The 11,116-nt window shown below is 46.9% G+C and overlaps 1 protein-coding gene across 1 annotated transcript; it reads right to left on the reverse strand.

The window, feature by feature from the left end:
- Positions 1-8,493: 8,493 nt before the first annotated feature.
- Positions 8,494-10,645, reverse strand: HSPA1A (heat shock protein family A (Hsp70) member 1A). Its single transcript, XM_007459543.1, has one exon. It carries the CDS (start codon positions 10,643-10,645, stop codon positions 8,720-8,722), a length of 1,926 nt encoding a protein of 641 aa, XP_007459605.1. The 3' UTR covers positions 8,494-8,719.
- Positions 10,646-11,116: the final 471 nt, after the last annotated feature.

Here is an 11,116-nt window from a genome sequence, read left to right on the forward strand (position 1 = left end):
CCAGCAGCACTTCTGGATTCACTCTTTCCTTCTCTCCAAATTTGCAATTGTATTCCTCTGTTGGCTTGAAGCAAAGGGTATCATTGTCTCCACTGCCAGGCAGGTAGAGGATGTGAGAGGGCCTCAAATCTTGGGGCTGCTGGCTTAGCAGAACAAAAGCCACTCGAAAATGCTTTTTCTTGAATCGGGCAGTCAGCCGCACATCGTATTTGACCTACCTTTTGCATTAAGTTTCTCTCTGTGGACTGGCCTGTAAACCTAAGCATCTATATTCCTTTTCCATTTCCTACAAGGGGAGAGTCTCCTGAATTTTGTCTTTCCTTTTGCACTGGACACTTCCGAACGCAGAAACTAAGTTACAGGTTTAATTGGTGTCTAAGGAGATTATATGAACCCTAAGAGATTTTTCATAACTTTAATTTGATTAGCTTTGGAATTAGGTTTTTATCGTGTTTGGTGTTTGGAAGGATCAAGGCTCAGTTTCCCCAAGGCTGACGGGCTGTCAGGTAAAATTTAAGGGTGGGGGATGGGAGAGAGAGTGCCAAGAAAGCTGACCGCTGGCGGCAGGAAGTGTGGGGGAGGGGAACTTTTCTCACCCCGAGGCTGCGGGATCTTGTTTCTTCTCTCTCCTTTTTCCTACAGTTTTTCAAACAGTATCGTTTTCTCCTCAATTCTATTTGTTTTAAAAGATAGTATAATTCTAGGTTTATCAGAAGAACGTAAAAGAGATAACTGATATGAAACCTAGAGCCAGGCTTTTTTTTTTTTACATCTTTATTAGAGTATAATTGCTTTACAGTGCTGTGTTGGTTTCTGCTCTATAACAAAGTGAATCAGTTATACATATGTTCCCATTATCTCTTCCCTCTTGCGTCTCCCTCCCTCCCACCCTCCCTATCCCACCCCTCCAGGCGGTCACAAAGCACCGAGCTGGTCTCCCTGTGCTATGCGGCTGCTTCCCACTAGCTATCTACCTTACATTTGGTAGTGTATATATGTCCATGCCTCTCTCTTGCCCTGTCACAGCTCACCCTTCCCCCTCCCCATATCCTCAAGTCCATTCTCTAGTAGGTCTGTGTCTTTATTCCTGTCTTACCCCTAGGTTCTTCATGACATTTTTTTCCCTTAAATTCCATATATATGTGTTAGCATATGGTATTTGTCTTTCTCTTTCTGACTTACTTCACTCTGTATGACAGACTCTAGGTCCATCCACCTCATTACAAATAGCTCAATTTCATTTCTTTTTATGGCTGAGTAATATTCCATTGTATATATGTGCCACATCTTCTTTATCCATTCATCCGACGACGGGCACTTAGGTTGTTTCCATCTCCAGGCTATTGTAAATAGAGCTGCAATGAACATTTTGGTACATGACTCTTTCTGAATTCTGGTTTCCTCAGGGTATATACCTAGTAGTGGGATTGCTGGGTCATATGGTAGTTCTATTTGTAGTTTTTTAAGGAACCTCCATACTGTTCTCCATAGTGGCTGAACCAACTCACATTCCCACCAGCAGTGCAAGAGTGTTCCCTTTTCTCCACACCCTCTCCAGCATTTATTGTTTCTAGATTTTTTGATGATGGCCATTCTGACTGGTGTGAGATGATATCTCATTGTAGTTTTGATTTGCATTTCTCTAATGATTAATGATGTTGAGCATTCTTTCATGTGTTTGTTGGCAGTCTGTATATCTTCTTTGGAGAAATGTCTATTTAGGTCTTCTGCCCATTTTTGGATTGGGTTGTTTATTTTTTTGTTATTGAGCTGCATGAGCTGCCTGTAAATTTTAGAGATTAATCCTTTGTCAGTTGATTCATTTGCAAATATTTTCTCCCATTCTGAGGGCTGTCTTTTGGTCTTGTTTATGGTTTCCTTTGCTGTGCAAAAGCTTTGAAGTTTCATTAGGTCCCATTTGTTTATTTTTGTTTTTATCTCCATTACTCTAGGAGATGGGTCAAGAAGGATCTTGCTGTGATTTATGTCATAGAGTGTTCTGCCTATGTTTTCCTCTAAGAGTTTGATAGTTTCTGGCCTTACATTTAGGTCTTTAATCCATTTTGAGCTTATTTTTGTGTATGGTGTTAGGGAGTGATCTAATCTCATACTTTTACATGTACCTATCCAATTTTCCCAGCACCACTTATTGAAGAGGCTGTCCTTTCTCCACTGTATATTCCTGCCACCTTTATCAAAGATAAGGTGACCATATGTGCATGGGTTTATCTCTGGGCTTTCTATCCTATTCCATTGATCTATCTTTCTGTTTTTGTGCCAGTACCATACTGTCTTGATTACTGTAGCTTTGTAGTATAGTCTGAAGTCAGGCAGCCTGATTCCTCCAGCTCCATTTTTTGTTCTCAAGATTGCTTTGGCTATTCGGGGTCTTTTGTGTTTCCATACAAATTGTGAAATTTTTTGTTCTAGTTCTGTGAAAAATGCCAGTGGTAGTTTGATAGGGATTGCATTGAATCTATAGATTGCTTTGGGAAGTAGAGTCATTTTCACAATGTTGATTCTTCCAATCCAAGAACATGGTATATCTCTCCATCTGTTTGTATCATCTTTAATTTCTTTCATCAGTGTCTTATAATTTTCTGCATACAGGTCTTTTGTCTCCTTAGGTAGGTTTATTCCTAGATATTTTATTCTTTTTGTTGCAATGGTAAATGGGAGTGTTTTCTTGATTTCACTTTCAGATTTTTCATCATTAGTATATAGGAATGCCAGAGATTTCTGTGCATTAATTTTGTATCCTGCTACTTTACCAAATTCATTGATTAGCTCTAGTAGTTTTCTGGTAGCATCTTTAGGATTCTCTATGTATAGTATCATGTCATCTGCAAACAGTGACAGCTTTACTTCTTCTTTTCCGATTTGGATTCCTTTTATTTCCTTTTCTTCTCTGATTGCTGTGGCTAAAACTTCCAAAACTATGTTGAATAAGAGTGGTGAGAGTGGGCAACCTTGTCTTGTTCCTGACCTTAGTGGAAATGCTTTCAGTTTTTCGCCATTGAGGATGATGTTGGCTGTGGGCTTGTCATATACGGCCTTTATTATATTGAGGAAAGTTCCCTCTACACCTACTTTCTGCAGGGTTTTTATCATAAATGGGTGTTGAATTTTGTCAAAAGCTTTCTCTGCATCTATTGAGATGATCATATGGTTTTTCTCCTTCAATTTGTTAATATGGTTAATCACATTGATAGATTTGCGTATATTGAAGAATCCTTGCATTCCTGGAATAAACCCCACTTGATCATGGTGTATGATCCTTTTAATGTGCTGTTGGATTCTGTTTGCTAGTATTTTGTTGAGGATTTTTGCATCTATGTTCATCAGTGATATTGGCCTGTAGTTTTCTTTCTTTGTGACATCCTTGTCTGGTTTTGGTATCAAGGTGATGGTGGCCTCGTAGAATGAGTTTGGGAGTGTTCCTCCCTCTGCTATATTTTGGAAGAGTTTGAGAAGAATAGGTGTTAGCTCTTCTCTAAATGTTTGATAGAATTCGCCTGTGAAGCCATCTGGTCCTGGGCTTTTGTTTGTTGGAAGATTTTTAATCACAGTTTCAATTTCAGTGTTTGTGATTGGTCTGTTCATATTTTCTATTTCTTCCTGATTCAGTCTTGGCAGTTTGTGCATTTCTAAGAATTTGTCCATTTCTTCCAGATTGTCCATTTTATTGGCATAGAGTTGCTTGTAGTAATCCCTCATGATTTTTTGTATTTCTGCAGTGTCAGTTGTTACTTCTCATAACAAAGTGAATCAGTTATACATATACATATGTTCCCATATCTCTTCCCTCTTGCGTCTCCCTCCCTCCCACCCTCCCTATCCCACCCCTCCAGGCGGTCACAAAGCACCGAGCTGGTCTCCCTGTGCTATGCGGCTGCTTCCCACTAGCTATCTACCTTACATTTGGTAGTGTATATATGTCCATGCCTCTCTCTTGCCCTGTCACAGCTCACCCTTCCCCCTCCCCATATCCTCAAGTCCATTCTCTAGTAGGTCTGTGTCTTTATTCCTGTCTTACCCCTAGGTTCTTCATGACATTTTTTTCCCTTAAATTCCATATATATGTGTTAGCATATGGTATTTGTCTTTCTCTTTCTGACTTACTTCACTCTGTATGACAGACTCGAGGTCTATCCACCTCATTACAAATAGCTCAATTTTGTTTCTTTTTATGAGCCAGGCATTCTAAACCATCAAATGGCAAAGGCTTCAAAGACCTGGGAACCCTAATTTCCAGCAGCATGGAAAAAAACGTGGGTTTGCATCTGGACTCTACTTCGTTGTTGAGGCTGTTTTTCTTTCTTTCACAATGAAGGACTTGTAAGTTAACTAAATTACACGTCTCTGTATCTCTAAACTAGAATTAACAATATTTCATAGGATGACGACTACAAGGATAATACTTATAAGGCCTTAGTTCAGTGTCTGTGACAGAGTAGTGTTCAAAAGTTTGCTCCCTTCTCCCTTCTTTTGTTGGGGTCCCACACCCTCTCAGGTCTGTTATATCTCAATCATTCTTACTGAAGGTTGGGGGTTAATACCAGGACTATAGTATTACTTTCAGTTTATCATAGAAACTATCTTACGATTTTTAGGCAGAGCCCTTCAGCCAAACCTTTACATTTTCAAACATAAGCACAAAAGATCAGAGGTTTAGTGGCTTGGTCTGGTCACCTAGACAGATAATTACAGAACCAGTGACTGAACCTACATGTCCTCATACTTTCTATTTTGGACTCCTCCCAGTGCTGGCACGTAGACCTTACCCTTTCACTCTAAAAAGAAGAAAACAAATGGCCATAGAAGATAGTTAAGAGTGAATGTCAGGGCTCTGCGCGCATCTTGGGCACCATGGCGGGGGTATGTGAACAGCAGGTATTCCCCTCCAGGCTGTTGTTTCTGACTCACAACCATCTCCCCCATCGCCCCACCCCCACCCCACCCTTCCAGCTTCTCCCAGAACCGTCTCCTCTTCCCTTCATCCCAGACTGGTCGGTTGTTATGAGGGGAAAGGAGGGGGAGACCCGTTACTAAGGCTAGGCTGGCACCCAGTTCAAAGACTCTCCTGGAAACTAAATGTAGAGCCGTGACTAAGCTTGATATCCTAGAGTGGGGTTGGGGGGAGGGAGACTTGGGTGGGGCAGTTTGTTTGTTAAGAACTGTTCCTACGAGTCAGTCCCCGCTTCGAGCCCAGAGAACTCCAGAAAGTTCCTGGCACAGCCTGAAACGGGGGCAAGGAGCCAGAAGCCCTAAGACCCCGAGAAAATGGTGCGGGGCGGGGCCTGACGGTAGGGCTGGCCGCGGAGCTGCCTGTCCAGTGCCGGCGTTTTTCGGTTGTTTTTTCAAAATGGGATTAAAGAAGTAAAGAAAGGAGAGACCTTTAGAGTTTCACTCAAACTCGCTAATTTATTGGATGAAAACACTGGAAAGGTTCGCAACTGATACTAGGAAGCCGGATGAACTGGGTGGCCAGACGGGAGAAGGCCCCACCGCCCTGTGCAGGGACAGGCCATAGATGGGAGCTTGCTGGCTTCTCTCTGCCGCTTCCCCACCCGACTCTAGTCCCAGGTTCTCTTGGGGACGTTTCGAGGGGTAAAATGGTCGAAGACCCTCGGGGGTGATTCTGGCCTTCCGAACTCCCCCGCCTTCCCACCCTGTTTGCCCCACTGTGCCCTCTGCTCCGATCCTCTGCTGGGCTGGACAGGGGCCCGCGGGCTGGGGCGGGTTGACCTCGGCATCCCGAATTCGCAGCGCTACGTGATCCCTTAACGTCTCTAAATGAGCTGGAGCTAGGAGAGGGCGAGGGGGCTGGTGGGGTTGCTCTCACAGAACTGCACTGGATACTTTACGGGTGACCCTCGGGGACGGATTTAAGGTGATCAGTTGGCGTAAAGTATGATGACAGTTACCGTTTCTTATTCCTAGCGTGAGGACCTCCCCCTCAGAAATCGCCAATATTGGTTTTTCACCTGAAACAACCTCTTTTAACTGAAAGCCCATGCTTCTGCCCACTTCTCTCACATTTATAAACGTTTTTGTTGTTTTAGTATCTTTTCTTCATTTTTGATGACAGAACCGTGTTAAACACCAGGAATAACAGTATGTATGTTACTAGTCACACAGTATCTTGGATTTAAAAGACATAAAATTAGTCGCATTACCATAGCCACCTGCCTTCTGAGGGCTGGCATAGGGAGACAGGTGAGATTGGAATTAGGGAAGGTATTAGATTTAAAAAATTCTTTCCTCATCTACAATTATCTCGATGCACCTCCTCTCCCCCAAAGTTCCTGCTGCTACCCAAAACACCACTTTCTCCAGGGATAGCACTGCATTCTCTTTGCTAGTTCTGCAATTCCCTCAGCTTCATCTGGAACTTAAATAGTGATTATTTTCAAAGTACTCCGTGCAAGGGTATATGTTATCAAGGCAATAACATATTGACTTCTTAGTATCAATAAAACACCCTCAATAACCCTAACTGATTTAGCCATAGGAACTCATTTTCTCCAAGGTAATTTCTGGAGATTTCCCTAACCTCTCTTATCAAAGGTGTTTCTTAGGTCCTTCCCAATCTCCGCCCTTTTCCACCCACCCTCCCCATCCCTTGCTACCTCCCCCTAAAGTAGTGGTAGTGGCTGCTTGAAGAGTTACTGTGTTGTGTGCAGATGACAGTCACAAATGTTACTGCAGCTCTATGGGGTAGAGGAGGTCCTGTAGCAAATGCATACCCCCATGAAGGTTGACTTACATTGTGGCTAGACTCCACAGCGCTACAGTTCAACTACCCTGAGGATTAAACGTGTCTTTACAAACTGGCCTGTAAGTCTAAGCATTTCCATTTCCAAACTTACAGGGCAAGGTCTACCTATACATGTTATTCCCATAATATTGGATTTTCTTCAAAGGCCAAGTATTTAGTGAAAGGTTTGGTGGGCCTTGAAGTATACAAACTCACAAAGTGCTTTTATAGAATGTTGACACAATTTTTTTTTTCTGCTTTTGGCGAAGTAAATTCACATAACATAAAATGAACCATTTTAAAGTGTACAACTTAGTGGTACCTAGCCCAATACCATGTTGTGCAATCACCACCGCTACCTAGTTCCAAAATCTTTGTAAACCCCAGACACAACTGATTTTTAAAAGGGCTCACTCCCCAAGCCTTGAGGATTGTGCCAGGCCTTTTCCAACAAAGAGACTGTGGAGGAGATTACTTCTAGGATGCTAGCAGCTAGGGTATAAAGCATCTCAAGGGGAAGCAAGTCTGTGGTAAGTCTTCCTGGTACTGGGCTGCAAGTTTTTTCTATCACTCTTCTAAATTAACAAATACTAAACCTCTGTCATCAACCCTATTGTTTACCTGACATAATTGTTTCGATTATACAGAGTTAAAGCAGAAAGAATACTGATTGTGAAACCCAGAGTAGAAACATAACCCAGAACCAGACATGCACACACAAACCCCTGTGGACTTGGGGCAGCAGCGGAAAAACCAGTAAACCCAGAGTTGGAATCCGGGTTCAACATCTTTGCTGAACTGATTTTTTTAACCTTGAAATAAATTTTAGTTAAGCCAGTAACTTTTAAGTCTCCCCATATGTTCACCTGTGGAAGTCAAACACCACCTATACTCAGTGCAGTGGAATGAGAATTCATAAACACCTAAAAGGCACCTGTACAGTGCCCGGTAGGTAAGAGCACTGAAATACTGGGGTCCCCCTGCTGGGGCATGAAACTATGACACCTCCCTAAGGTACTCACTGGGATACTTAAAATGTAGGTAACCACTGCTGGAAATGTGGCATTTTTATCTCAGCATTCTTTCAGAAATAAGAAATATAGATTGAGGCATGAGGCCAAACCCTTCCATTTTAAAATATGAGAACTAGGGATCACAGTGGAGAATGCATTCATGCATAACTAGTCAGGCCATTGCTTGAACTCACATCTCCTCACTGCCAGTTTAGCTTCTCTTTCATGCTGAATCCAGATTAAGTAACAGGGCTCTAACATACCATGTGTACTCACAGGAAGCAGGAGCCATGACCTTCCAATCCAACTGCCTCTCCTATTTGGCTGCTTCTCCAGAACACTCCCATGCACAAGCTCCTTTTGAGGCCACCCTTAAAGCCTCTACCCCCTCAGCCACCTTGAGGCCACCATGCCCGTACCTCAACATTTTTTCCGGACCCACCAAACCCAAAGCATTCAAATTCGCAGTTTTGTATCTCCCAAGAATACTATTTGCCTAAATGACGTGTGTCACAATACAATACATATCCTTACTTTCCAGATCCCCGACCTTATCTAAGAGGCAAATTGCCATTCAATTTTAGACTACGTAAGAAAGAGAACCTATGCAGACCCTTCTGCCCTCAAAATAAAAGAGACAGACATCACTCGAATTCTTCTCTGAGTTTATTTACTTTGAAGTAATCAGTTAAAAAGCGGGGGGGGGGGGGAGGAAGCCTGAGTTTGGCATGAGTATTACAAAGCAGAAAATTGACAAAAGATGGCAGTATACATTCATCTTTACACTCACACGCTGAAAAACAGTTCATAACTTCACCAAGAGACACAGTTCAACTTTGCAAACAACTTGCATAGCTGATAACTGATGAAAGGCATATACGTAAGGCAATGCAAAATCTTGGATCCCAACTGTCTCCATAAACATGAACGATCTGGGGAAAGATTCCTAATCCACCTCCTCAATGGTGGGGCCAGACCCAGAGCCCCCTTTAGGGGCCTGGGCCCCGAAGCCGCCAGCCCCGGGGCCACCCGCCCCCTGGTACAGTCCGCTGATGATGGGGTTACACACCTGCTCCAGCTCCTTCCTCTTGTGCTCAAACTCGTCCTTCTCGGCCAGGGTGTTGGCGTCCAGCCACGAAATCACCTCCTGGCACTTGTCCAGCACCTTCTTCTTGTCGGCCTCGCTGATCTTGCCCTTCAGCCCCTCATCCTCCACGGCGCTCTTCATGTTGAAGGCGTACGACTCCAGGGCGTTCTTGGCAGACACCCTGTCGCGCTGGACCTCGTCCTCGGCTTTGTACTTCTCCGCCTCCTGCACCATGCGCTCGATCTCCTCCTTGCTCAGCCGGCCCTTGTCGTTGGTGATGGTGATCTTGTTGGCCTTGCCCGTGCTCTTGTCCATGGCCGTGACGTTCAGGATGCCATTGGCGTCGATGTCGAAGGTCACCTCGATCTGGGGCACCCCCCTGGGCGCCGGTGGGATGCCGCTCAGCTCGAAGCGCCCCAGCAGGTTGTTGTCCCGCGTCATGGCCCTCTCGCCCTCGTACACCTGGATCAGCACGCCGGGCTGGTTGTCCGAATAGGTGGTGAAGATCTGCGTCTGCTTGGTGGGGATGGTGGAGTTGCGCTTGATGAGGGCAGTCATCACGCCCCCAGCCGTCTCCAGCCCCAGCGACAGGGGAGCCACGTCCAGCAGCAGCAGGTCCTGCACGTTCTCAGACTTGTCTCCCATCAGGATGGCTGCCTGCACCGCCGCCCCATAGGCCACCGCCTCGTCGGGGTTGATGCTCTTGTTGAGGTCGCGCCCGTTGAAGAAGTCCTGCAGCAGCTTCTGCACCTTGGGGATGCGGGTGGAGCCCCCCACCAGGACCAGGTCGTGGACCTGAGCCTTGTCCAGCTTGGCGTCGCGCAGAGCCTTCTCCACGGGCTCCAGGGTGCTCCGGAACAGGTCCGAGCACAGCTCTTCGAACCGCGCCCTGGTGATGGACGTGTAGAAGTCGATGCCCTCGAACAGGGAATCGATCTCCAGGCTGGCCTGGGTGCTGGACGACAGGGTCCTCTTGGCCCTCTCGCAGGCGGTGCGCAGTCGCCTCACGGCCCGCTTGTTCTGGCTGATGTCCTTCTTGTGCTTCCTCTTGAACTCCTCCACGAAGTGGTTCACCAGCCTGTTGTCGAAGTCCTCCCCACCCAGGTGGGTGTCTCCGGCCGTGGCCTTCACCTCGAAGATGCCGTCGTCGATCGTCAGGATGGACACGTCGAACGTGCCCCCGCCCAGGTCAAAGATGAGCACGTTGCGCTCCCCCTTGCCCGTCCGGTCCAGGCCGTAGGCGATGGCGGCAGCCGTGGGCTCGTTGATGATCCTCAGCACGTTCAGCCCCGCGATCACCCCGGCATCCTTGGTGGCCTGGCGCTGCGAGTCGTTGAAGTAGGCCGGCACAGTGATCACCGCGTTGCTTACCGGGTGGCCCAGGTACGCCTCGGCGATCTCCTTCATCTTGGTCAGCACCATCGACGAGATCTCCTCGGGGTAGAACGCCTTGGTCTCCCCCTTGTAGCTCACCTGCACCTTGGGCTTGTCACCGTCGTTGATCACCCGGAAAGGCCAGTGCTTCATGTCCGACTGCACCACAGGGTCGCCAAACTTGCGGCCGATCAGCCGCTTCGCGTCGAACACGGTGTTCTGTGGGTTCAGCGCCACCTGGTTCTTGGCCGCGTCGCCGATGAGCCGCTCGGTGTCCGTGAAGGCCACGTAGCTGGGGGTGGTGCGGTTGCCCTGGTCGTTGGCGATGATCTCTACTTTGCCGTGCTGGAACACCCCCACGCAGGAGTAGGTGGTGCCCAGGTCGATGCCAATGGCCGTGCTTTTCGCCATGCCGGTGTCCTGTCCTCTCGGCTCCGCAACGAACTTCAGACCTGAAAACGGCCAACGAGCTCAGTGACGAGGAGCTCGGTTCTTTCGGATTCCGAAAACTGAACGCGCCGGTGCCGCTCGGGGTGGTGCTCGCAAAGAGTGTGTCTGCAGAAGCTGCGCTCACCAACCACACGAATCCTACTAGCTCTCTCAAGGCTCGCCGTTTCTCTGAGGGCGGCTCTGTGTTTATAGTTTTTCATCAAGCTCCGCCTTTTCCCTCCTCAGCCAATCACCGAGCTCAGTGCGGCTGCCGGGTCGGGAATATTCCAGGGGTTTCTCCTCAGGTCCTGCCCTCCGGCTTTCTGGGACCAATCAGCGCCCTGAGTGTTGCCGCTCCCAGAACTCTCCAGACTCTTCTGGGGCTTGCTGGCTGGCACTGGCTCGGGGAGGGGGCAGTGGGTTGAGGAAGGAGTTGGAGGAGCTGGCGGGTCC

The sequence above is a fragment of the Lipotes vexillifer genome, unplaced genomic scaffold (genome assembly GCF_000442215.2).
Source record: "Lipotes vexillifer unplaced genomic scaffold, Lipotes_vexillifer_v1.1 scaffold862, whole genome shotgun sequence".
Taxonomy (NCBI): domain Eukaryota; kingdom Metazoa; phylum Chordata; class Mammalia; order Artiodactyla; family Lipotidae; genus Lipotes; species Lipotes vexillifer.

Excerpts from the sequence above, each read along its gene's own strand:
- HSPA1A (XM_007459543.1), bottom strand. The coding sequence starts at position 10,645 with ATGGCGAAAAGCACGGCCATTGGCATCGACCTGGGCACCACCTACTCC.